A 21,051-nucleotide genomic window follows, 5' to 3' on the forward strand; every position below is an offset into this window, starting at 1 on the left:
CACGTTCACTGCCCACAATGAGTTTACAGTCTAGAGGAGGGAGACAGACATCATTGAAAAGAAAAAAATTACAGATATGGACATAAGTGCCGTGGGGCTGGGACGGCGGGAAGAACTAAGGGAGCAAGTCAGAGTTACTCAGAAGGGGGTGGGAGAGGAGGAAAGGGGGGACCTAGTTTGGGAAGATCTCTTGGAGGAGATAATAAGATAATGATAGTATTTGTTAAGCGCTTACTATGTGCCAGGCACTGTACTAAGTGCTGGGGTGGATACAAGCAAATTCATTCGGTCTTATTTATTGAGTGCTTACTGTGTGCAGAGCACTGTACTAAGCACTTGGAAAGTGTAATTTGGCAAGAAATAGAGACAATCCCTACCCAGCAATGGGCTCACAGTCTATAAGGGGAGAGACAAGCAGCGTGGCTCAGTGAAAAGAGCCCGGGCTTTGGAGTCAGAGGTCATGGGTTCAAATCCCGGCTCCGCCACTTGTCGGCTGTGTGACTTTGGACAAATCACTTGGCTTCTCTGGGCCTCAGTTACCGCATCTGTAAAATGGGGATTCAGACTGTGAACCCCCCGTGGGACAAACTGATTACCTTGTAACCTCCCCAGCACTTAGAACAGTGCTTTGCACATAGTAAGCGCTTAACAAATACCATTATTATTATTAAAACAAAACAAGTAGATAGGCATCAATATAAATAATTAGAATTATAGGTTTTATTATAGCAAATCAGGTTGGATATAATTCCTGTCACCCATGGGGCTCACAGTCTCAATCCCCATTTACGGGTGAGGTACCTGAGGCACAGAGAAGTAAAATGACTTGCCCAGAGTCACACAGCAGATAAGTGGCAGAGCCCGGATTAGAATCCATGACCTTCTGATTTACAGGCCTATGCTCTATCCATTAGGCCATGGAGTTGTGCCTTCAATAAGGCTTTGAAGATTGGACACGGTCCTTGTCTCACATGGGGCTCACACGAAGTAGAACACATACTGAATCCCCATTTTACACATGCAGAAACTGAGGCCTGGGGAAGTGAAGTGACTCACCCAAGGTCTCATAACAGGCAGTCAATCTAATGGTATTTACTGAGCACTTACTATGTGCAGAGCACCGCACTAAGCACTACATTATTGTTATTATTTTAATGGTATTTGTTAAGAGCTATGTGCCGGGCACATAGATACAAGCTTATCAGGTTGGACACAGTCCATGTCCCACATGGGGCTCAGTCAGTGTCTTAATACCCATTTTACAGATGAGATAAGTGAGGCACAGAGGAGTTAAGTGACTTGCCCAAGGGCACACAGCTGACAAACGGCAGAGCCTGGGGTTGGAATCCAGATCCCTCTGGCTCCCGGACCCGGGCTCATTCCACTAGACTGCCAAATTGCTTCTCTTGACATTGCTCTGGAAAGTCAAGTTCAGGACCATATTTCAGATCAAAACAATAGTTATCTGTGGGAACCAGCTTGGTCTAAGTGGGACAGGAACTGGATCTGATCCGATTGTATTTACCCCAGTCTCAGTATGATGCTTGGCACATGGTAGATGCTTAACCAATACCACAGTTATTACGTTCACTTTTTGGGGGGCGGTGGCAGAGGACGGGGCCCTGGGGGGCAGGCAGAGCATTGGGGCAGGCCCAGGGATCGGTCCTGCCATGGACCACTGGGAAGAGGAGGAAGGACAGACGGGCCCTGGGTCAGGCCATCCCTGCCCCGAGCGAGGTCGCCTGTGGACACCGAGACAACGGGAAGCAGGTTCGACTCCAAAGATGACTTGGAGACACAGCTCTGGATTTTCTTTGGGGTGCTTTTCTTGGGAGATCCCAGCCCATTTTCCTGGCCTGTGCCTGCCAGTGGGGAACACTGCGGTGTGAAACCTGGATAAAAATCTGAGGTCAGGCCACCCTCCCAGTCCCATTCCTGCCCTTTTCCCAGCCGGTTTCTGTACTCTGCTTTTGCCCTTCCCAACACGGATCTGCGGAGGGGTGAAATCTGCCCATTGACATCCCAGTGGAGCGGCCCCAGTAGAGATCAGACCCCGGGGACTCCTCCCAGACCTGGACAGGGGGACGCTGGGTGGCCTACCAGGGGGCTCCGATTCCCAGCCTTCCCCAGGGAAATGCCAGTCCTCAACACCGAGGGACCGAGCTTCCCCCGGCAAACACCTACGCTTCCACATCCTCCCCCTGGCTGACGCCTCAGCGTGCCTGAGAGGGCATGCTGGCCAAAGGACTGGGAGAGGCGGACCGAGCCGCGGGGGATGCTGCCGGGCCGGCCGGTCTGAAAGCCCCTATTGGACTCTAGATTCCATCTGGCACCTGGGGGGATGGGGCTCGCACTTCGGGCACACGGCTCTGCGCCTGGCAGAGCTCTGGCCCCCGGGCCAGGCTGCTTCGGGTCTCGGAGATTTTGGCGGCTTTCCACCCTGCACGGGCAAAACTGACCTTTGTTTCCCTGATGACGGGTGATTCTATACCGGGCGTATAAAATCACACATTTTTTCCAAGGGAAAAATGTGCTGCTGCCTTTTGAATTTTTTTTCCAATTTTAAGTTTTTTGGCAAGTGTTACTGCATGCTCCCTCGTTTTATGCCTTTGGTTTATGCAGGAATATGCTGAATTTCAGTATCGGAGGCGGCACCGCCAACGGCGACGAGGGGACGTGCACAGTCTGCTCAGTAACACCCCAGACCCTGATGAGCCAAGCGAGAGCACTTTAGGTGAGGCCTTGGCTGGCGTCTCTTCCAGTCTCTCACTTCCATCAGCAGCATCCTCTGGGTGTGAAGCACTGTGATGGGCGTCTTCTGAGTGGGGGGCACTGTCCTGGATACCTGATCACAGCGGGGCACTGTACTGGTTGTCTGCTGTGTAGGCAGAGCACAGTACTGGATGTGTGTTATGTGCAGAACATTGTACTGGACCCTTGTAGAGGGTGTGTGGAACACCGTCCCGGGGGCTTGCAGTGGGCAGAGCACTGTACTGGGCACTTGCTGTGGGCAGGGCACCCTGCTAGGGGCTTGAGACATGCCTTAGAAGTAGACATGATCATTGGCCTCAAAGCGCTTACAATCTGGTTGGGCAGGCAGGGATGCCAAATTGTCCACAAAGGAAAGAGAAAGAACAAAGGGGCAGGTGGTAGAAACCAAATGACAGCGACAACAAATAAAAGATCCCTGTAGGCGTTAAGGCAGTTATGTGGGGGTTGATCAGGAAGATGTCCCGGGTTCTTTATTATAATAATGATCGTTTTTGCCCCTCAGGTGCAGGGGGGAAGGTTTGAAACAAATCACCAGATGCTCCTAGCACTCTGTGCCTTACTTTCTCCAAAGAATTTTCCATCACCATTTAATTGTCTGTGTAGCTTGTTTACGTTCTGTAATGGGAACATTCTTTTATTTGTAGGACACACGGCGATTTAAAATGTCCGAGATGAACTTCCAAAGTGTCGGGGAGGGAAGCAGAGAAGGCGAACAGTATGGGGAGGGAAGGAGAGAGGGGAAGTGAGTGACAGAGAAAGGGCGGGAACGCAGCAGGGAATGGGGATCGGAAGGTCGGCAAAGGCAGAGAGATGATGGGAACAGACCGTGAGGAGCAGCAGTCGGGGAATCCGGAGAGGCTGCGGAGCAAGGAATGGGACCGAGATGGGGGAGAGACATGGGGGAGGGGGGCAGATGTTGCAGGGGAGTGGAGAGAGACATAGTTGGGGACAGAAGAGTAGGAATGAGACAGAGGCGAGAATGTCGGGACAGAGGACAAGGAGACGGAGGGTGAACTGGGGACGAGTTCAAGTGGGGGCTGGGCAGGTCTGGTGAACAAGGACAGACAGAAGGGACGAGGGGCAGACAGGCTGATGGACAGGGCATCGGAGATACAGAAGGTCACTGGGAAAGAGCCCTGGGTTGGGGGGCGGGGAGACCAAGGGCAGACAGGAAGAGACGACTGGGCATGTCCACTCGGGAGGCTGCAGTGGAGACCCCTCCTTGGCCTGAATGCCTCTGATGTTCCCACCTCGGGGAAGAGCCCACCCCCTTAATGGCTGGAGTGAAACCCCAGGGCCCCGCAGGCGCTGCGCCGCCTCCAGTTAGACTGTCAGGATTCAAGTTCCTCAGAGCAGGTCTCCCCATTGGGGTCCACTTCTGCCGAGCCAGACGAGGCTCTTGTCCTGCCTCGGGGCCGGGACGGGAAGGGGGACCCGCAGGTCTGTCTGCCGCCTCGGAGGGAGGTTGGCTGGGTGAAGAGCGGGGCCCCGTCAACCTGTGGGAGTCGAATTGTCCCGGTGGGACTTTGGTTTGAACAGAGAGCCAAGAGGGAGGGAGCAGCCGGAGGCCCGGGACCTCCATGGTGAGTTCAGCATCGGTCAGCGTCCTGCACAGCTCCTCGCTGCACGACTACACCCCGGCTAGCCGCTCTGAGAACCAGGATTCCTTGCAGGTATCGGTACCCTCCCCACTGCCCGCCTCCAACCCGCTCGACTACCGCAGCCTAGCCCTCTGCCCCCCAATACAGCCCAGCCCACTACCCTCCCTTCTTCTCTGCTTCTTGTCGTCACGCTGTTTTAACTCTTTCCCAAATTTTCTGCCTTCAAATATTTGTTGTGGGAAGATGAATGGCTCTGGAATGTCTGGGAGAAAAGAAAACGAACCTATTATCCCAGTTCTCCCTCCCCTCTCCACAACCCTCAGCAGAAATTCTCTTTTATTTTTGCCAGGGAGAGGTGTCTCATCTAATAATAATAATGATGGCATTTATTAAATGCTTAGTATGTGCAAAGCACTGTTCTAAGCGCTGGGGAGGTTACAAGGTGATCAGGTTGTCCCGCGGTGGGGCTCACAGTCTTAATCCCCATTTTACAGATGAGGTAACTGAAACCCAGAGAAGTTAAGTGACTTGCCCAAAGTCACACAGCTGACAATTGGTGGAGCCGGGTTTTGAACCCATGACCTCCGACTCCAAAGCCCAAGCTCTTTCCACTGAGCCGTGCTACATCTAATGAAATCTGCCGACGTTCCTTCGTACAAATGCAGACACAATTTTATTCCAATATCAGGCTGAAGGTTAAGAGCAAACTTGCCCTCCCCTGGTCCTTGTCTTTATCGACTGTCGCATCAGTCGTTCACTCGGTCCATCAGTCTTAGTGACTGGGTGTTTGGGAGAGCGCATCAGAAGCCAGACGGGTGTTACCTGCCCTCCGGAGGCCTGCAGTCTGATGCGGGGGTCAGGCGAAGGACCCTCGTTGGCCGTCCAGCTGGTCGACCAGCAGGCCAACTGGTAGGCTAACGGGCAAACTGGCGGTTTGTCCCAGAGGCCGGTGTGGCTGAGGTTGCCGGGTGAGGGCTCAGATCCACATCCCCCTCCCTCTGTCTCTGTGTCTCCTTCTCTTTCTCTCCATCTGTCCCACCCCTCAGGCCCTGAGCTCCCTGGATGAAGACGACCCAAACATCCTGCTGGCCATCCAGCTGTCGTTGCAGGATTCGGGGCTGGCCATGGACGAGGAGGCCGGAGACTTCCTCCGGCCCGAGGCCGCCTTTGGCGCCACGGGCACCTCTCTGCCGACGAGGCTGGAGGCCGGTCCCGGGGCTCCGGCCCACCCCCGGCCCGCCCTCAGCAGCTCGGAGCTGCTGGAGCTCGGCGAGAGCCTCCTGCGCCTCGGGGCGGCCGGCGACCCCTTCCCCGCCAGGGACCGGGAGCCGCAGCCCTCCGACGGGTTGGACTCGGAGGCCGGCGGCGCGGACCCTTCCCACCGGGACCCCGGCCCCAACGCCGATCTCCTGGGAAACATCATGGCTTGGTTTCACGACATGAACCCCCAGAGCATCGCCCTGATCCCATCAGCTGCCGCTGAGCCCGGCCGGGACCCACCCGGGCCTGAGAGGGGACCGGCCGCCAGGCCGGAGGAGGAGGAGGAGGAGGAGGAGGAGGAGGGCAGGGAGATGGTGGCGGCGACGCCGGTGGAGGACGGGGAGGAAGTCGGACCGGCGCTCCGGGAAGAGCATGCCCCGTTTGAGGGGGCGGGTGAAGGAAGCACGGCGGAGGAAAGCGGTCCCGGAGACAGCGCCGGGCCTGGGGAAGGAGAACCCCGAGCCGGTGACTGTGCCACTGTCGGAGCAGCCGACTGCGCGGACCCCGTGGGAGGACTTGCCGGCCAAACTCCTCAGACCTCCACCGGGTGGACCGAGCAAGTGCACTTGGTATGAACCCACGCCCACACAACCCCACATCTGCACACGCGCACACCACACGCACCTACCCCCAGCCACCCCTAGCCACAGGCTCGCACATGAACACACACACACGCAGACACGCATCCACACCCACACGTTGCTCCTGGACCCCAAGAGGTGACCCAGGTGGAACATACACATCGGAAGCGTCAAACCGCACGGTTCCGGTTCCGTGGAAAACCACGGATGTGGGGGTTGAACCTGCAGGAGGAATGTCCTCGGAGCGAGCTTCTTGGTGCAGGCGGAACCTTCTGAGGAATTTCTTTGGCATGGGATCAGGGTGGGTCTCCGTCCCAGAGCACGGCCCCCGCTCAGCTGGAAAGGGGAGATGGAGGCAAAGGCCTCCCCCCTTCCCTCCATTTGACCCCGTCGCTCCATCTCAGCCACAGCGGCCTCATCCTGCGGAGCGCCTCGTTTTCCCACCCCGCTGTCACGTCCCTGTAACTTTCTCTTCCCTCTTACTAGTGGTGTGACCCGTGGGCTCCCACGCCCCTCCTCTAGCACTGCACCCACAACAAGGTGACCGTCTTTATTTTCACCCCAGGCAGAGATTCAGGCAGGTCTATTTACAGTCCCCGAGTGCCAAACTGGGACTAGCCAGCCCCGCGAGGGGCAGCCGTGGAAGGGGCGACCAGGGAACCCCGGAGCAGCGGTTCACCCTCGTTCCTGTGGCGGTAGCGGTGCCTCTGGGGCGTGGGGGCCCGCTGGCGGCGGTCCGCATGTTCTTAATAGCCGTAGCTGTGCTGTCCAGTCCAGCCTGTGGTGCAGTGGCAGGGTAAGGATTCCAGAAGGCGGTGGCTTCTCAAGCAGGCGAGAAGGGAGGTTTCTGGAGTTCTAGGAAGGCCACGCCACTCCCCATCCCTGCCCCGAGTTTTCCTGGACCGGTCAGCAACACCACCACCCCCCACTTCCCCCAATCCCGCCACATGTTACTGTGCCTTTCCCCGACCTGGGGGGACAGTTCAATCCGCCAGTGACTGGAATCTCCGTGTCCACCCTGCTCCGGGGTGGGGAGGGGGGGGCCGTGCTCCCCCTCAAATCCCGCCCCCCCCACCCCCCTGAAAAAGCAACTTGGGCCTTCCCTTCTGGTGACTCTCACTGTCCCCAGGTTCAGTCAGCTCATCTGCCCAAGGCACACACACACACATCTATGTGTGTTTGTTCGATTGCACAATCTTCATTTGCTGTGTGAATACTGTTTAAGTGTTTAAAAAATAAGAAAACTTCCTAGTTATCCGTGTCTTACTGTGAAGAAAATCTTGGTCTTAGTGGTAAGACACGATGGTACAGTATGTATTACAATAGAACATATACCTTTTCGGGGCAGCCGTTTGACTTACATATAATCCAGACTAGCCTAACTCAAGCGAAATAGGGATGCGGCGGCCCGATTTCTGTTTCGCCGGACGACTAGAGAGGTCTGCAGGTCCCTGCTGCTGCCGTTTTGCTACTGAGCGTGTACAGGTCAGTACCAAGTAGAGGGGGGCTTCGGTGGGCGGGGGGGAGGAGGGGCACGGGGACACGGGGAAGTTCTCTAAACTCTTGATGTTATAACCGGATGAGTTCCTCGAAAATCTCTTGAGAGCTGTTACCTCTGGGCCTGCCTTTGGCATCTCCCGGGCCCCAGAGCTCACGCGGGCGGGATATTCTGTTTGGAAACGGAGGCGTCGCCCAGGTGTCCCCCCAATGTTCCTGGGACAAGCGTCCACTAGCTCTAGCCTGGCCGGTCCGGAGAGAGCATTGGCCGAGCCCCTTCCATTGTCATTCTAGGATGATCCCATGTTTTGGGGTTGTTTTTTTTTTCTGCAGTAGAATGCTGGGTGGTCACCTGAAATCTTTCACTCAACGGTTGTTGGTTTTTTTGCTTTTTTTCTGAATTGGTTTACCACCAAGGTGTCTTTCGACACGATGATTTCTCCGAGTGGTAATTAATTACTGAGTAGAAGGTCCCCAAGGTTCTGTGCATTATTAGCGGTGAGGAGAGCGGGAGAGGCTAGGAGTGCTCAGTGGGAAGCTGGAATCTAGTGGGTTGTGGTTTCTCTGTAGCTTGCTTTGGGCTGAGGTCGAGAGCCATGGTTTCCATACTGTCTGACGCTGAGCATGAAAGTGACCAGTACAAAATTTGCATTTTCTCGGTACATACTTTCCGAAACGCCACAGTCATTGACTTCACGATTCAGAAATAAAGTTTGGCAAAGCCTATTTTGTAAACAAGTTAATTTTATAATGTAAAAAAATGACTCTAACCTTGAATTGTTATTTGCACTTTCATAGTCTATACTTGATACATTCCCACTTTATATACTGTAGGAAACTACAAATGTGTAGCTGTTTGGCCAAATGAATGCTGTTAATAATCTGTAAAGTTCTTTGATTAAACATTTATTACGTAACGATTTTCATTTGACTCGTTCCCCGGCCAAGTTGGTTTCTGCCAGTTGAGGGACTGCTGGCTCTTCTTCCTTTGAGCCGTTCCCCGGCCTCTGCCTGAGGGCCCAGTGCCTGTTGACCTCCTGACCTGCCGTGACCAGTCTGAGCCCTCCAGCCCTCTGTTTGGGCAAAGCTTGGGTACGTTGGGATTCTTCTCCCGGACGGCCAGACAGATGGACGATCACCTGGCCAGTTGGCCCGACTTAGCGGGTGCATAGCACAGGGCTTGGTCTATAAATAGCCCCCAAGCCCCAACATAAGGATTTGGGAAGGATGTGAATTAGTCAAGAGAGCCCTGCCCTGCCAGCAGTCCGAGGCCACGGGACAGCTGGGAGGCCCTGGCCCAGCAGCAGGTGGACCTGCATGGGGACAGCGCTCAGGAGAGAGTCTGCTAATCATCTTGGAGAAAAGGCCCTGGACAGACATAGGGTTGGATTAACAATAATAATAATAATAATAATAATGTTGGTATTAAGCGCTTACTATGTGCCAAGCACTGTTTGAAGCGCTGGGATAGATACAAGGTTATTAGGTTGTCCCACTTGGGGCTCACAATCCTGATCTCCATTTTACAGATGAGGTAACCGAGGCCCAGAGAAGTGACTTGCCCAAAGTCACACAGCTGACAAGTGGCGGAGCCAGGATTAGAACCCATGACCTCTGACTCCCAAGCCCGTGCCCTTTCCACTAAGCCACGCTGCTTCTCGTGACATAGGGAGTAGGGAAGTGGCATGGCTTAGTGGAGAGACAACAGGCCTGGGCTCTAATTCCGGCTTCTCCACTTGTCCGCTGCGTGACCTTGGGGCAGTCAGTTCACTTCTCCGTGCTTCGATTAACTCATCTGTAAAATGGCGATTGAAACTGTGAGCCCCGTGTGGGACAGGGACCGTGTCCAATCCGATTAGTTTGTATCTACCCCAGCGCTTAGAACAGTGCTTGACACATAGTAAGCACCTAACAAATACTATTATTATTAAGAGTGTGTGCCCCTTAAAGGTAGGGAGCTTGTCTTTTGCATCCGAACTCGGAAAAGACCATGACTGCTGTACATGAAGAGGGAGATTTGAAAATGCTACGAGGCCCTGCATGGGACAAGCTCCTCGAGGGTAGGGATCGAGTCTTTTATAGGACTCTCCCAAGAGCCCAGTATGGAGCTCTACAGGCAGCAGGGCTGGATGATGGGGCAGAGGGCGAAGCATACAGGTCCAGAGTGGAGAGGAGGGGCCGGCATACGTCTGTCTGTTCTAGCCCTCTCATGCGCAGAGACCAGAGCACACTGACTGACAATAGCGTCACCGTTATATGCAGAGGGTGGTGCTCTTCAATACGCACTCATTCACTCTCACAACTGCATACCCACGCACACATGCACGCACCCTGGAGTCCGTATAGCCCTTTCTTTCCCCCCTCCAAGAGCCTTCACTCCGGTGACCTCATTTTTCCCAGAGAGGTGGAGATTGTTCTCCCCATTTCGCAGGTGAGGAAATGGTGGGCAGGCCGCTGCGCCGCAGTGTGTCTGCAACCCCTGCAGGTGCGAGGCCCTGCAACTAACCACGGTGACCCAGGGGTCGGGGGTCACTGCCACGGCTGGGCCTCTTGGGCCCAGGACTTAGAGAAACAAACCTCTGGGTCAGAGCCGCAACTAAGGAGGTTTGGGCACGGGGGTCCCAGGGCTAGCCACAGCAGCCTTTCCAGCTCCTTGTCTGAGTGGTGGGTCCAAATGGCAGCCAGGCAGACCCCAAGCCCTGTCCCTATTTTTTTACGGTATTTGTTAAGTGCTTACTGTGTGTTAGGCCCATTGTGGGCAGAAATTCTCTCTGTTAATTGCTGTATTGTACTTTCTGAGAGCTTAGTACAGTGCTCTGCACATGGTAAGCACTCAATAAATACGATGGAGTGAATGAATGAATGAATGAATACTAAGTGCTGGGGTAGATACAAGTTAATCAGGTTGGACACAATCCATGTCCCATATGAGACTAACAGTCTTAATCCCCATTTTACAGGTGAGACGACTACGGCACAGAGAAGTTAAATGACTTGTCCAAGGTCACACCATCGACAAGCAGCAGAGCCGGAATTAGAACCCAGGTCCTTCCGACTCCCAGGCTCGTCCTTCAGCCATTAGACGATACCGTCTCTCCCCCCTTCCCCTGCATTGCCCCCACCACACATACACCTGCCGTTAACATCAAACCAATCATTTAGAGAAGCAGTGTGGCTCGAGGGAAAGAGCACGGGTTTTGGAGTTAGAGGTCATGGGTTCAAATCCCCGGCTCTGCCAATTGTCAGCCGTGTGACCTTTGGGCAAGTCACTTCACTTCTCTGGGCCTCAGTGACCTCATCTGTAAAATGGGGATGAAGACTGTGAGCCACCCCGTGGGACAACCTGATCACCTTGTAACCTCCCCAGCGCTTAGAACAGTGCTTTGTACCTGATAAGCACTTAATAAATGCCATCATTATTATTATTAATATTATTTAGGCCCGGCCCCCACCCGAATTGAGTCCGGTCTGGGGAGGTGACAGGGAAGGAGGAGGGATGGTCATTGGTTATTTTATTACTTTAACGAGACGCCACCGGCTCCGGCCAGTGGGTAGGAGAGCCGGGAGGAGGCGAATGGAGCCGGGTGAGCCATGGGGGTAGGGGGCGGGCAGAGGACGCGGGCACAAATTAAACGCCCAGGGGCAGCCCACGCACGGTCTCCGGCAGCCACCGGCCTAACGCGTCAGTCCGATGAGCTCCAGGATCAGCAGGAAGAGGGTGAAGATGTCCAGGTAGAGGTTGAGGGCGGCAAAGACATAGTCCTCGGGGGACAGGCTGTAGCGGTGGTGCCCGCCCAGCATGAGCTGCGTGTCCACCACCAGGTACTAGGAGGGAGGCAGGCAGGCCCCCAGAGAAACCCTCATCGCTCAGGGCCTCGGTCTGGCTGGCCTCTCCAAGAGGCTCCGCCTCCGCTCACCCCCACCTCCCACCCCCTCCCCAACCCCCTCCAGCCGTCTGCAGGGCACTGGGCTGCCAGACTGGACACCCACCCCATTAAGCCCTCTTTATCCCTACTCCCTCTCCGTGTCGCCTATGAACTTGTCCCTTTGAAGCACTTGATAGTCTCTCCACCCTTAGCTGTTAGCACTTAATAATAATCATGCACATAGCCCTAATTGTATTGTCCCTAACTGTAATATCCCTGTTGTACAGTCTGTCTCTTGCTCTCGACTGTTAAGCTCATTGCGGGCAGGGAACGTGCCTATCAACTCTGTTGTATTCTCACCTAAGCGCTTAGTACAGTGCTCTACACACAGTCAGCACTCAATAAATACCACTTGAGGAGCACCGTACCACCCGCTGTGTAGGTTGCTGTGCTGAGCACCAACTGTGTACGGGGCACTGTACTGGTGCTTGTCCCGTGGCCAGTGACTAGACACCCTCCTCATTCCCCCTCCCACCATCGGCATAGACTCCTCATCTGCTGCTATCCCTATGGCTTCAGGGACCTGGGAGTGGGGAGGGACGGGCTCCAGGGCCGGAGACTGGGCTCTTTCCCCTGAGGTCTGGCCCGGGAGCCAGAAGCCAAGGGGAGGGGTTCAGGGAGGGGGTCAGGCATGGGACAGCAGGAGAAAGACCCTCACCATTGCAAAGATCAGGGTCCCAAAAGATGTGTACAAGATCCTGAGCCACTGTGAGAGAAAGGAAAGAGCACATTCACTGCTGAAGCAGCAGCCCCAGAAATAGAGAGGTTTGACAAGACAGGCATTTCGTTAATGTGTGTGTCTCACATACACACACACACACACACACACACACACACACACACACACCCCTCCCCCCCCCCCCCCAAATCCCCACCCCCAAGTGTGTAGGGGTTGGGGGGACAGAAACATCGTGGCTCAGTGGAAAGAGCACGGGCTTTGGAGTCAGAGGTCATTGGTTCAAATCCCGGCTCTGCCACTTGCCAGCTGTGTGACTTTGGGCAAGTCACTTTACTTCTCTGTGCCTCAGTTACCTCATATGTAAAATGGGGATTAAGACTGTGAGCCCCACATGGGACAACCTGGTCACCTTGTAAACGCCCCAGCGCTTAGAGCAGTGCTTTGCACGTAGTAAATGCCATTATTATTATTATTATTACTGAGGAGGAGAGCGGTGGGAGTTTGAGGACAGACTGAGGAGGAGGGGAGTGGGTGGTGGGAGGACAGAAGAGGAAGACGGTGGGGGGATGGGAGGACAGACTGAGGTGGTGGGCCTCAGGGGTGAGACGGAGGGTGGTGGGGGTGAAAGGGCAGAGGAGGAGGGTGGAGGGTGAGGGGTGGAAGGACAGACGGGGAGGTGGGCCATGGGGGTGAGAGGATAGATTGAGGAGGAGGATGGTTGTGAAGGTGGGGGGAGCAGTCGGAGGGAGGAGGGTGGTGGCGGTCGAGCTTCGGTTTGGAGCGGGACAGTTCCGACGGGGCCCCTCGGGGCGGTTACCTGGGTCTGGACGATGGCGGCGATGATCCCGTAGGCGAGGAGAACCAGCACCAGAACCCACAGGAAGCCCAGGGCCGCAGTGAAGTCCCACTGAGGACGGCAGTGACCCGATGGGCCCCATCACCGCCCCGTCGGCCGCTGGGCCCGACTGCCCACCCGGGGTGGCCTCTGGCTGACCAACACGGGTCCCCACCCCCAGCCTAGGCGCCCCCCCACCCACCCAATCCCTCCAGCCTAGAAGGAGGAAGGCAGGAAGGAAAGGAAGGATTCGCACCCAGGAGGCCCTGCTCTGAGTTTCCGCCTTTCCGTAGAACCAGATGAGAAGTGTTTTCCTGAGGCCGCAAGGGAAGTCTGGGCTGGTTCCCCGGGACCCGTCCCAGCCCAACCCCTCTACTGAGCCCTCGCTGCACCGTCAATCAATCAACTGAAGCAGCGTGGCTTAGTTGGAAAGAGCCCGGGCTTGGGAATCAGAGGCTGTGGGTTCTACTCCCTGCTCTGCCACTTATCAGCTGTGTGACTTTGGGCAAGTCTGAGTCTCAGTTCCCTCATCTGTAAAATGGGGATGAAGACTATGAGCCCCACATGGGACAACCTGATTACCTTGTATCTACCTCAGCGCTTAGAACAATGCTTGGCACATAATAAGTGCTTAACAAATACCATCATTATTAATGGCATTTATTGAATGCTTACTCTGTGCTCCACACTGTACTAAGCGCTTGGAAGAGGACAACAACACCATAGAGTTGGTAGACCCGTTCCCTGACCACAAGGAGCTTACAGTCTAGGGGGAAGAAAGATGTTTAAATAAATTACCGACGTGGACCAAAGTGCAGTGGGGCTGCGGGTGGGGTGAGTATCGAGTGCTTAAAGGGGACAGATCTGGGTGCGAGGGTGACGTGGTAGGGAGGGCACGTGAGGGCAACATGGTAGGGAGGGAGGGCATATTCATCCACCCTAATGACCCCCCCCCGGACCATTTGCTGCCCTCAGGGAAGGGGAGAGAATTCTGTTGCCAGTGTCCCTCAGCTACCTCCCGCGTCCCCAAGACATAACAGCACTGGACTATGCTGAAGGTAATAATAATAATAATAATAATAATAATAATAATAATAATAATAATATTGTGATATTTGTTAAGTGCTTGGTATGTGACTTCCCAAGCGCTTAGTACAGTGCTCTGCACACAGTAAATGCTCAATAAATACGATTGAATGAATGAATGAATGACAGTCACTGCACTAAACGCCATTAGGTACAAGATATTCGGGTTGGACACAGTCCCTGTCCCAAATGAGGCTCACAATCTCAAGCCTCATTTTACAGATGAGGTTAACAGGCCCAGAGAAGTAAAGTGACTTGCCCAAGATCACTCAGCAGACAAACTGTGGAGCCGGGATTAGAACCCAGGTCCTCCTGGACTGTCTCTACATGTTGCCAACTTGTACCAAGCGCTTAGTACAGTGCTGTGCACACAGTAAGTGCTCAATAAATACGATTGAATGAATGAATGAATGCTTCCCAGGCCTGTGTTCTTTCCCCTAGGCCGTGCTGCTCCTGTGGAGGTGGCTGTGTATGTGTGGTTCTAGTTTTCCCTTGGGAGCCTCTCAGCCGTTCTCCACCAAGGGCTAAACTGAGCAGCAAGCCTGAAGGCAGCGAGGAAATCCACCCCGATGGGAGATAGCCGTTGGCCCTCCTAATTTACCAAGCACGGCGGTCTCAGGCCCTTTAGCCACCCCGCTCCTTCCACTAGACCCTGCCTGACTGGAAGCTCTTTGAGGGCGAGGGACCTTGTCTTCTAACTCTCTCGTACTCTCCCAAGCGCTCAGCACAGTGCTCTGCGGCCGGCCGCAGGAGCTCGGTAGGCGGTAGCGAATGGACTGATTGGACGTCCCAAAGGGGAGTGGCTGGCGGCCCTGAGCTGGGGGCCAAGGGTGAAGGGGGCATATGGGCTTGCCGGGCAGGCCTAGAACAAGGACAGGGGGCACAGGGCACAGGCCCCTGGGCCGGGCACTGACCCTGGTCTGCAGGGCGAACAGGGACAGGCCGAAGCTGACGAAGGCCGTGGCTCCCAGCGCCCACAGCACCACTTCCACCTCGAAGAACCTGGGAGGAGGGGGGGGCTGGCTCAGCGGACCCGTCCGGGGGTGGGATGGGGGGGGTGTCGGTCCCCGCCGCCCCCTCCCCCGCCCGGGGTTGGGGTGGGGGGTCCCGTGGGCCCCAGCTTACGCGGACACGGCTCCCAGCAGCAGCCCCTCCAGCACCGTCTGCAGCGGAAAAGGGGGATGGGGGCGCCGCGGGGGGACAAAGGGACAGTACAGTGCCAAGCGCTTAGTGCAGTGCTCTGGACACAGTAAGTGCTCAATAAATACGATTGATTGATTGATTGATTGACAGGGGGACAGGGGGGCCGGCTAGGGAGGGCCAGGAAGAGGGCGCGGGGCGGGGGGCAGATGGGCCGAGGCTCCGGGCGGGCCGGGGAAGGGAAAGGGGAAGGGTCCCGGGGGGTCGCGGCTACTGACAAAGAGTCCGAGCAGGATGAAGTTGAGGGGGAGGTGGCGCCGGGGCTCCTCGAAGCAGGCCAGGCTGATGATCAGGCCGAACAGGGCTGGGCTGCGGCGGGAGCCGCCACCGACGGACGGACGGACGGACGGACGGACGGACGAACGGACGGACGGACGGACGAACGGACAGACGGATGGAGGGCACGGAAAACGGTTCGCTCCGGACAGCGGCTGGGGCTGGGGCTAGGCCGCCCACCGCCCGCCGGGCAGCGGAGGCCTCTGGGGTACCCTGGACCCCCTTCCCCCGGCCCTGTGCCCCCCCGCCCTGTGACCCCCGGGCCCTGTGACCCCCGGGCCCCGTGACCCCGGCCCGGGCAAGGAGGCGGTGGGTGGGGGCCCCCGGGGGCGGGGGGCTGGGGAGGGGGTGTCCCCAATGGGTCCGCCCGCCCCACTCACAAAAGCGCAAAGGTGAACCAGCGGTTGAACTGCACCCACTTGTTGAGCGGCTCCCTGACGGACACAGCGGGCGGGGGGCCTGTTGGGGGAGGGGGGCTCCGAGGCCCCGGACCCCCCGGACCCCCCGGACCCCGGCCGAGCCCCACACTCACACGTAAAGAAACATGCAGATGATGCCCGTGGTGACCGTCATCTGCAGCGCCAGGATGAAGTACACCTTGCGGACGAAAGCTGGGGACACCACAGCACCCGCTCCTTCGGCCCCCGCCCTCCATCCATCCCCCCCCGCCCCCGTCCTTCTACCTGTCTGCCCGTCCGTCCGTCCGTCCGTCCGTCCGTCAGGCCACGCTCCCTCCATCGCAGATGATGGACCCCCCGCCTCGGCTTCCCCTTGGGGAAAGGCCTCAGGGCCCGGTCCCGGGGGTCCCGGGGGTGTCCATCCCAGGTCCCCGAGGTGCCCGGTGGCGGCCTCACCCCTGCGGACCGACTTTTCGGAGAAGGCGTCCACTACGTCCAGGTCGGCGTAGTCCGGGGAGCGGGAGCTGGAGCGGATCCGGCCCATCTCCACCACGGAGCTGCCGGGCTGCGGGGGGACCGGGCGGGAGGGCCGCCCTCCTCCGGTCGGTCAGTCGGCCGGTCAGTCGGTCAGTCGGTCAGTCAGTCGGTCAGTCAATCGGTCAGTCAGTCAGTTGGTCAGTCAGTCACCGGTGCCAACCCCAATGACGGCTCCTCTTCCGCCCTGCCACTCAGCCGCGGGCAGCGTAGGCCCTAGGCCCGCGGCGGGCAGGGATTGTCCCTCTCTAGGTCCGGATTGCACTTCCCGAGCGCTTACTACTGTGCTCTGCACACAATAAGCGCTCAATAAAGAATAATAATAATGGCATTATGCGCTTACTATGTGCTGGTCTAAGCGCTGGGGAGGTTACAAGGTGATCAGGTTGTCCTACAGGGGGTTCATAGTCTTCATCCCCCTTTTATTCATTCATTCATTCAATCGTATTTATTGAGCGCTTACTGTGTGCAGAGCACTGGACTAAGCGCCGGGGAAGTACAAGTTTTACATATATAAGGTAACTGAGGCCCGGAGAAGTGAGGTGACTTGCCCAAAATCACACGGCTGACAATTGGTGGAGCCAGCATTTGAACCCATGACCTCTGACTCCAAAGCCTGGACTCTTTCCACTGAGCCCCGCTGCTTCTCTAATACGATTGAATACGATTGAATTTATTTCAATTCAATTCAATTTAGTGAATTTATCTATTTTGAAATTGAATTCTATTTATTTATTTATTTTATTTGTACCTATTTATTCTATTTATTTTATTTTGTTAATATGTCTTATTTTGTTCTCTGTCTCCCCCTTCTAGACTGTGAGCCCGCTGTTGGGTAGGGACCATCTCTAGATGTTGCCAACTTGTACTTCCCAAGCGCTTAGTCCAGTGCTCTGCATACAGTAAGCGCTCAATAAATACGATTGAATGAATGAATCAATTAATAAATGAGAACACAACAGACACGTAAATGGACACGTTCCCTGCCCACAAAGAGCTTCCAGTCTAGCTCCGGGGTTTGATGGGCTGGGTACTAATAATAATAGTAACGAGGGTATGTGTTAAGCTCTTACTATGAGCCAGGCACTGTACTAAGCGCTGGGGTAGATACAAGATAATTGGGTTGGACATGGTCCCTGTCCCACTGGGGGTTCACAGTCTTAATCCCCATTTTACAGGTGAGGGAGCTGAGGCCCAGAGAAGTGAAGTGACTTGTCCAAGGTCACACAGCAGACAAGTGGCGGAGCCGAGTGGGATTAGAACCCATGACCTTCCGATTCCCAGGCCCGTGCTTTATCCACTAGGCCACGCTGCTGCCTATTTGCACACAGCAAGCGCTCAATAGAGAAGCAGCGTGGCCCAGTGGAAAGAGCCCAGGCCTGGGAGTCGGAGGTCATGGGTTCTAATCCCTGCTCCGCCACCTGTCTGCTGTGTGACCTTGGGCAAGTCACTTCACTTCTCTGAGCCTCAGTTACCTCATCTGTCAAATGGGGATGAAGACTGTGAGCCCCACGTGGGACAACCTGATCACCTTATATCCTCCCTAGCGCTTAGAACAGTGCTTTGCATATAGTAAGTGCTGAACACATGCCATTATTATTATTATTAATAAGAGCCCATTGTTGGGTAGGGATTGTCTCTGTTGCCGAACTGTACTTTCCAAGCGCTTAGTACAGTGCTCTGCACACAGTAAGCACTCAATAAATACGATTGAATGAATGAATGCTTTGCACATAGTAAGTGCTTAGCAAATGCCATTATTATTATTATTATTATCAAGAGCCCGTTGTTGGGTAGGGACTGTCTCTGTTGCCGAACTGTACTTTCCAAGCGCTTAGTACAGTGCTCTGCACACAGTAGGTGCTCAATAAATACGATTGACTGAATGAATGAATGAATGCTTCGCACATAGTAAGTGCTTAACGAACAAATGCCATTATTATTATTATTATTATTATCATTATTATTATTAAGAGCCCGTTGTTGGGTAGGGATTGTCTCTGATGCCGAACTGTACTTTCCAAGCGCTTAGTACAGTGCTCTGCACACAGTAAGTACTCAATAAATACGATTGAATGAATGAATGAATGCTTCACACATAGTAAGTGCTTAACAAATGCCATTATTATTATTATTATTAAGAGCCCGTTGTTGGGTAGGGATTGTCTCTGTTGCCGAACTGTACTTTCCAAGCGCTTAGTACAGCGCTCTATAAACACGATTGAATGAATAAATACAATTGATTGATTGAATGAATGAATGAATGATGGGGTCCAGGCTCCAAAGCCTCCCAAGCCGTTCCCCTCGCCTGTGTGTGTGTGTGGGGGGTGTTTTGGGATGGGGGTGGGGGGGCCTGCAGAAGGATGGCTAGGGGCGTCCTCCCCCCTCTCCGCTCCCCCCACCCGCCCCGAGGGGGATCCCCAGAACCCACGGGTGGTCCCGGGGGGGATCTCACCTCCTCCTTCTCCTGGGCCATCCCGGATCCCCTGGATCTCTCCCCTCGGGGAAGGACAACCACTTCTCCGAAACGCTAGGGCCAAGACAAACTCACGGCAGGGTGAAGCATCCCCCGGGCCGTGATCCTGACTGTGCCGGGGTGGGTGAGGCGGAAAACGTCCACCCCTTCAAATAAGAAGAAGAATAATACGTAGGGCATTCGTTAAGTGCTTACTTACTACGTGCCAGGCGGATACAAGTCAATCGGTTTGGACGCAGTCCCTGTCCTACGTGGAGCTCACAGTCTCAATCCCCATTTTACAGATGAGGGAACTGAGGCCCAGAGAAGTGAAGTGACTGGCCCCAGGCCACCCAGCAGACAAGTGGAGAAGCCGGGATTAGAACCCAGGACCTTCTGACTCCCAGGCCCGGCCTCTAGTCCCTAGGCCAGGCTGCTAAGTCTGAGCGGCTGTTGGCAAGATGTTGGACTCCTTGAATTCGTCCAGCTCCTCGTCCATTCCCAAATGGCTTTCCCCACAGTTTTCTCAATTCTGGTCTGTCGAGGGGCAGGGCCTTTTCATCCAATCGCATTTATTGGATGAAATAAATCAAGGCCCTACTGAGAGCTCACCTCCTCCAGGAGGCCTTCCCAGACTGAGCCCCCTCCTTCCTCTCCCCCTCCTCCTCCTCTCCATCCCCCCGCCTTACCTCCTTCCCTTCCCCACAGCACCTGCATATATGTATATACGTTTGTACGTATTTACTACTCTATTGATTTATTTTACTTGTACATATTTATTCTATTTATTTCATTCTGTTAATATGTTTTGTTTTGTTCTCTGTCTCCCCCTCCTAGACTGTGAGCCCACTGTTGGGTAGGGACCGTCTCTAGATGTTGCCAACTTGTACTTCCCAAGTGCTTAGTACAGTGCTCTGCACACAGTAAGCACTCAATAAATACGATAGATTGATTGATTGATTGATTGATTGATTGATTGTGAGCCCACTGTTGGGCAGGGACCGTCTCTATATGTTGCCAACTCGTAGTTCCCAAGCGCTTAGTCCAGTGCTCCGCACACAGTAAGCGCTCAATAAATACGATTGATTGATTGATTGATTAATTGATTGATTGATTGATTGTGAGCCCACTGTTGGGTAGGGACCGTCTCTATATGTTGCCAACTCGTAGTTCCCAAGCGCTTAGTCCAGTGCTCCGCACACAGTAAGCACTCAATAAATACGATTGATTGATTGATTAATTGATTGATTGATTGTGAGCCCACTGTTGAGTAGGGACCGTCTCTCTATGTTGCCAACTCGTACTTCCCAAGCGCTTAGTCCAGTGCTCCACACACAGTAAGCGCTCAATAAATACGATTGGATGAATGAATTAATTGAGCGCTTCCTGTGTGCAGGGCACTGCACTAAGCGCCTTTCGGCGGGGCCTTTCGGCAGGGACCTTGTTCCTCATGTGACAGAGAGGAGCAGCGAGGCCCAGGGAGGGGTACCGACTCTCCCGAGGCCCGGGGCCGCTGACCCCGCCCCCCCCCCAGCCCCGAGGGCCGGGAGCCGGGACCCCCTGACCTCTGCCTGGGCTCCTCTCGGCCCCCTCCGCTCGCCCTCCGGCCCGCACAGCCGGTCCACTCGCCGTCGGGCCCGTACAGCCGCTAGCGCACGGGGGCCGGCCGTTACCCACCGTGGAACCCGCCCGGGCCCCCCTCCCCTCCCCTCCCCTCCCCTCCAACCTGGGACCCTCCCCACCTGCCCCCCTCTCCCATGGAGCCCGCCCTCATGAATAGATAATTCTAATTATCTATTATAATAGATAATAGATAACAGATAGGTAATAGATAACAGTGGGATCACAGTCTAGAAGAAATACGATTGATGGATTATAATTAGAATAATAATAATGGCATTTGTTATTATTATTAATAATAATGGCATTTGTTAAGCGCTTACTATGTGCA

At 54.9% G+C, this 21,051-nt stretch overlaps 2 protein-coding genes across 5 annotated transcripts in view; one reads left to right on the forward strand and one right to left on the reverse strand.

Annotated features, from left to right (window-relative positions):
• Positions 1–7,715, forward strand: part of ANKIB1 (ankyrin repeat and IBR domain containing 1) — a 62,799-nt gene extending 55,084 nt beyond the window's left edge. The window contains exons 17-19 of the mRNA XM_038765789.1: positions 2,623–2,734; positions 4,312–4,445; positions 5,420–7,715. Coding sequence (XP_038621717.1) covers positions 2,623–2,734; positions 4,312–4,445; positions 5,420–6,208 — 1,035 coding nt within the window. The 3' untranslated portion in view covers positions 6,209–7,715. The remainder of the gene's footprint in view (positions 1–2,622; positions 2,735–4,311; positions 4,446–5,419) is intronic.
• Positions 7,716–11,206: 3,491 nt separating this feature from the next.
• On the reverse strand, positions 11,207–19,129 carry LOC119921319 (protein lifeguard 2-like). Of its 4 annotated transcripts, none has more exons than XM_038741605.1 (10): positions 19,101–19,129; positions 16,582–16,676; positions 16,246–16,324; positions 16,094–16,147; positions 15,656–15,746; positions 15,363–15,400; positions 15,152–15,239; positions 13,134–13,223; positions 12,296–12,343; positions 11,207–11,536 (listed from the first exon to the last, which is right to left on the reverse strand). In XM_038741605.1, the coding sequence occupies exons 1-10, from the start codon at positions 19,119–19,121 to the stop codon at positions 11,340–11,342; spliced, it is 801 nt and encodes a 266-aa protein (XP_038597533.1). In that variant the 5' UTR covers positions 19,122–19,129; the 3' UTR covers positions 11,207–11,339. The 4 variants fall into 4 exon arrangements, with proteins under 4 accessions (XP_038597533.1, XP_038597540.1, XP_038597537.1 ...); XM_038741612.1 differs by having other exon boundaries at positions 11,207–11,486; positions 16,568–16,676; XM_038741609.1 differs by having other exon boundaries at positions 16,568–16,676.
• Positions 19,130–21,051: the final 1,922 nt, after the last annotated feature.

The sequence above is a fragment of the Tachyglossus aculeatus genome, chromosome 2 (genome assembly GCF_015852505.1).
Source record: "Tachyglossus aculeatus isolate mTacAcu1 chromosome 2, mTacAcu1.pri, whole genome shotgun sequence".
Taxonomy (NCBI): domain Eukaryota; kingdom Metazoa; phylum Chordata; class Mammalia; order Monotremata; family Tachyglossidae; genus Tachyglossus; species Tachyglossus aculeatus.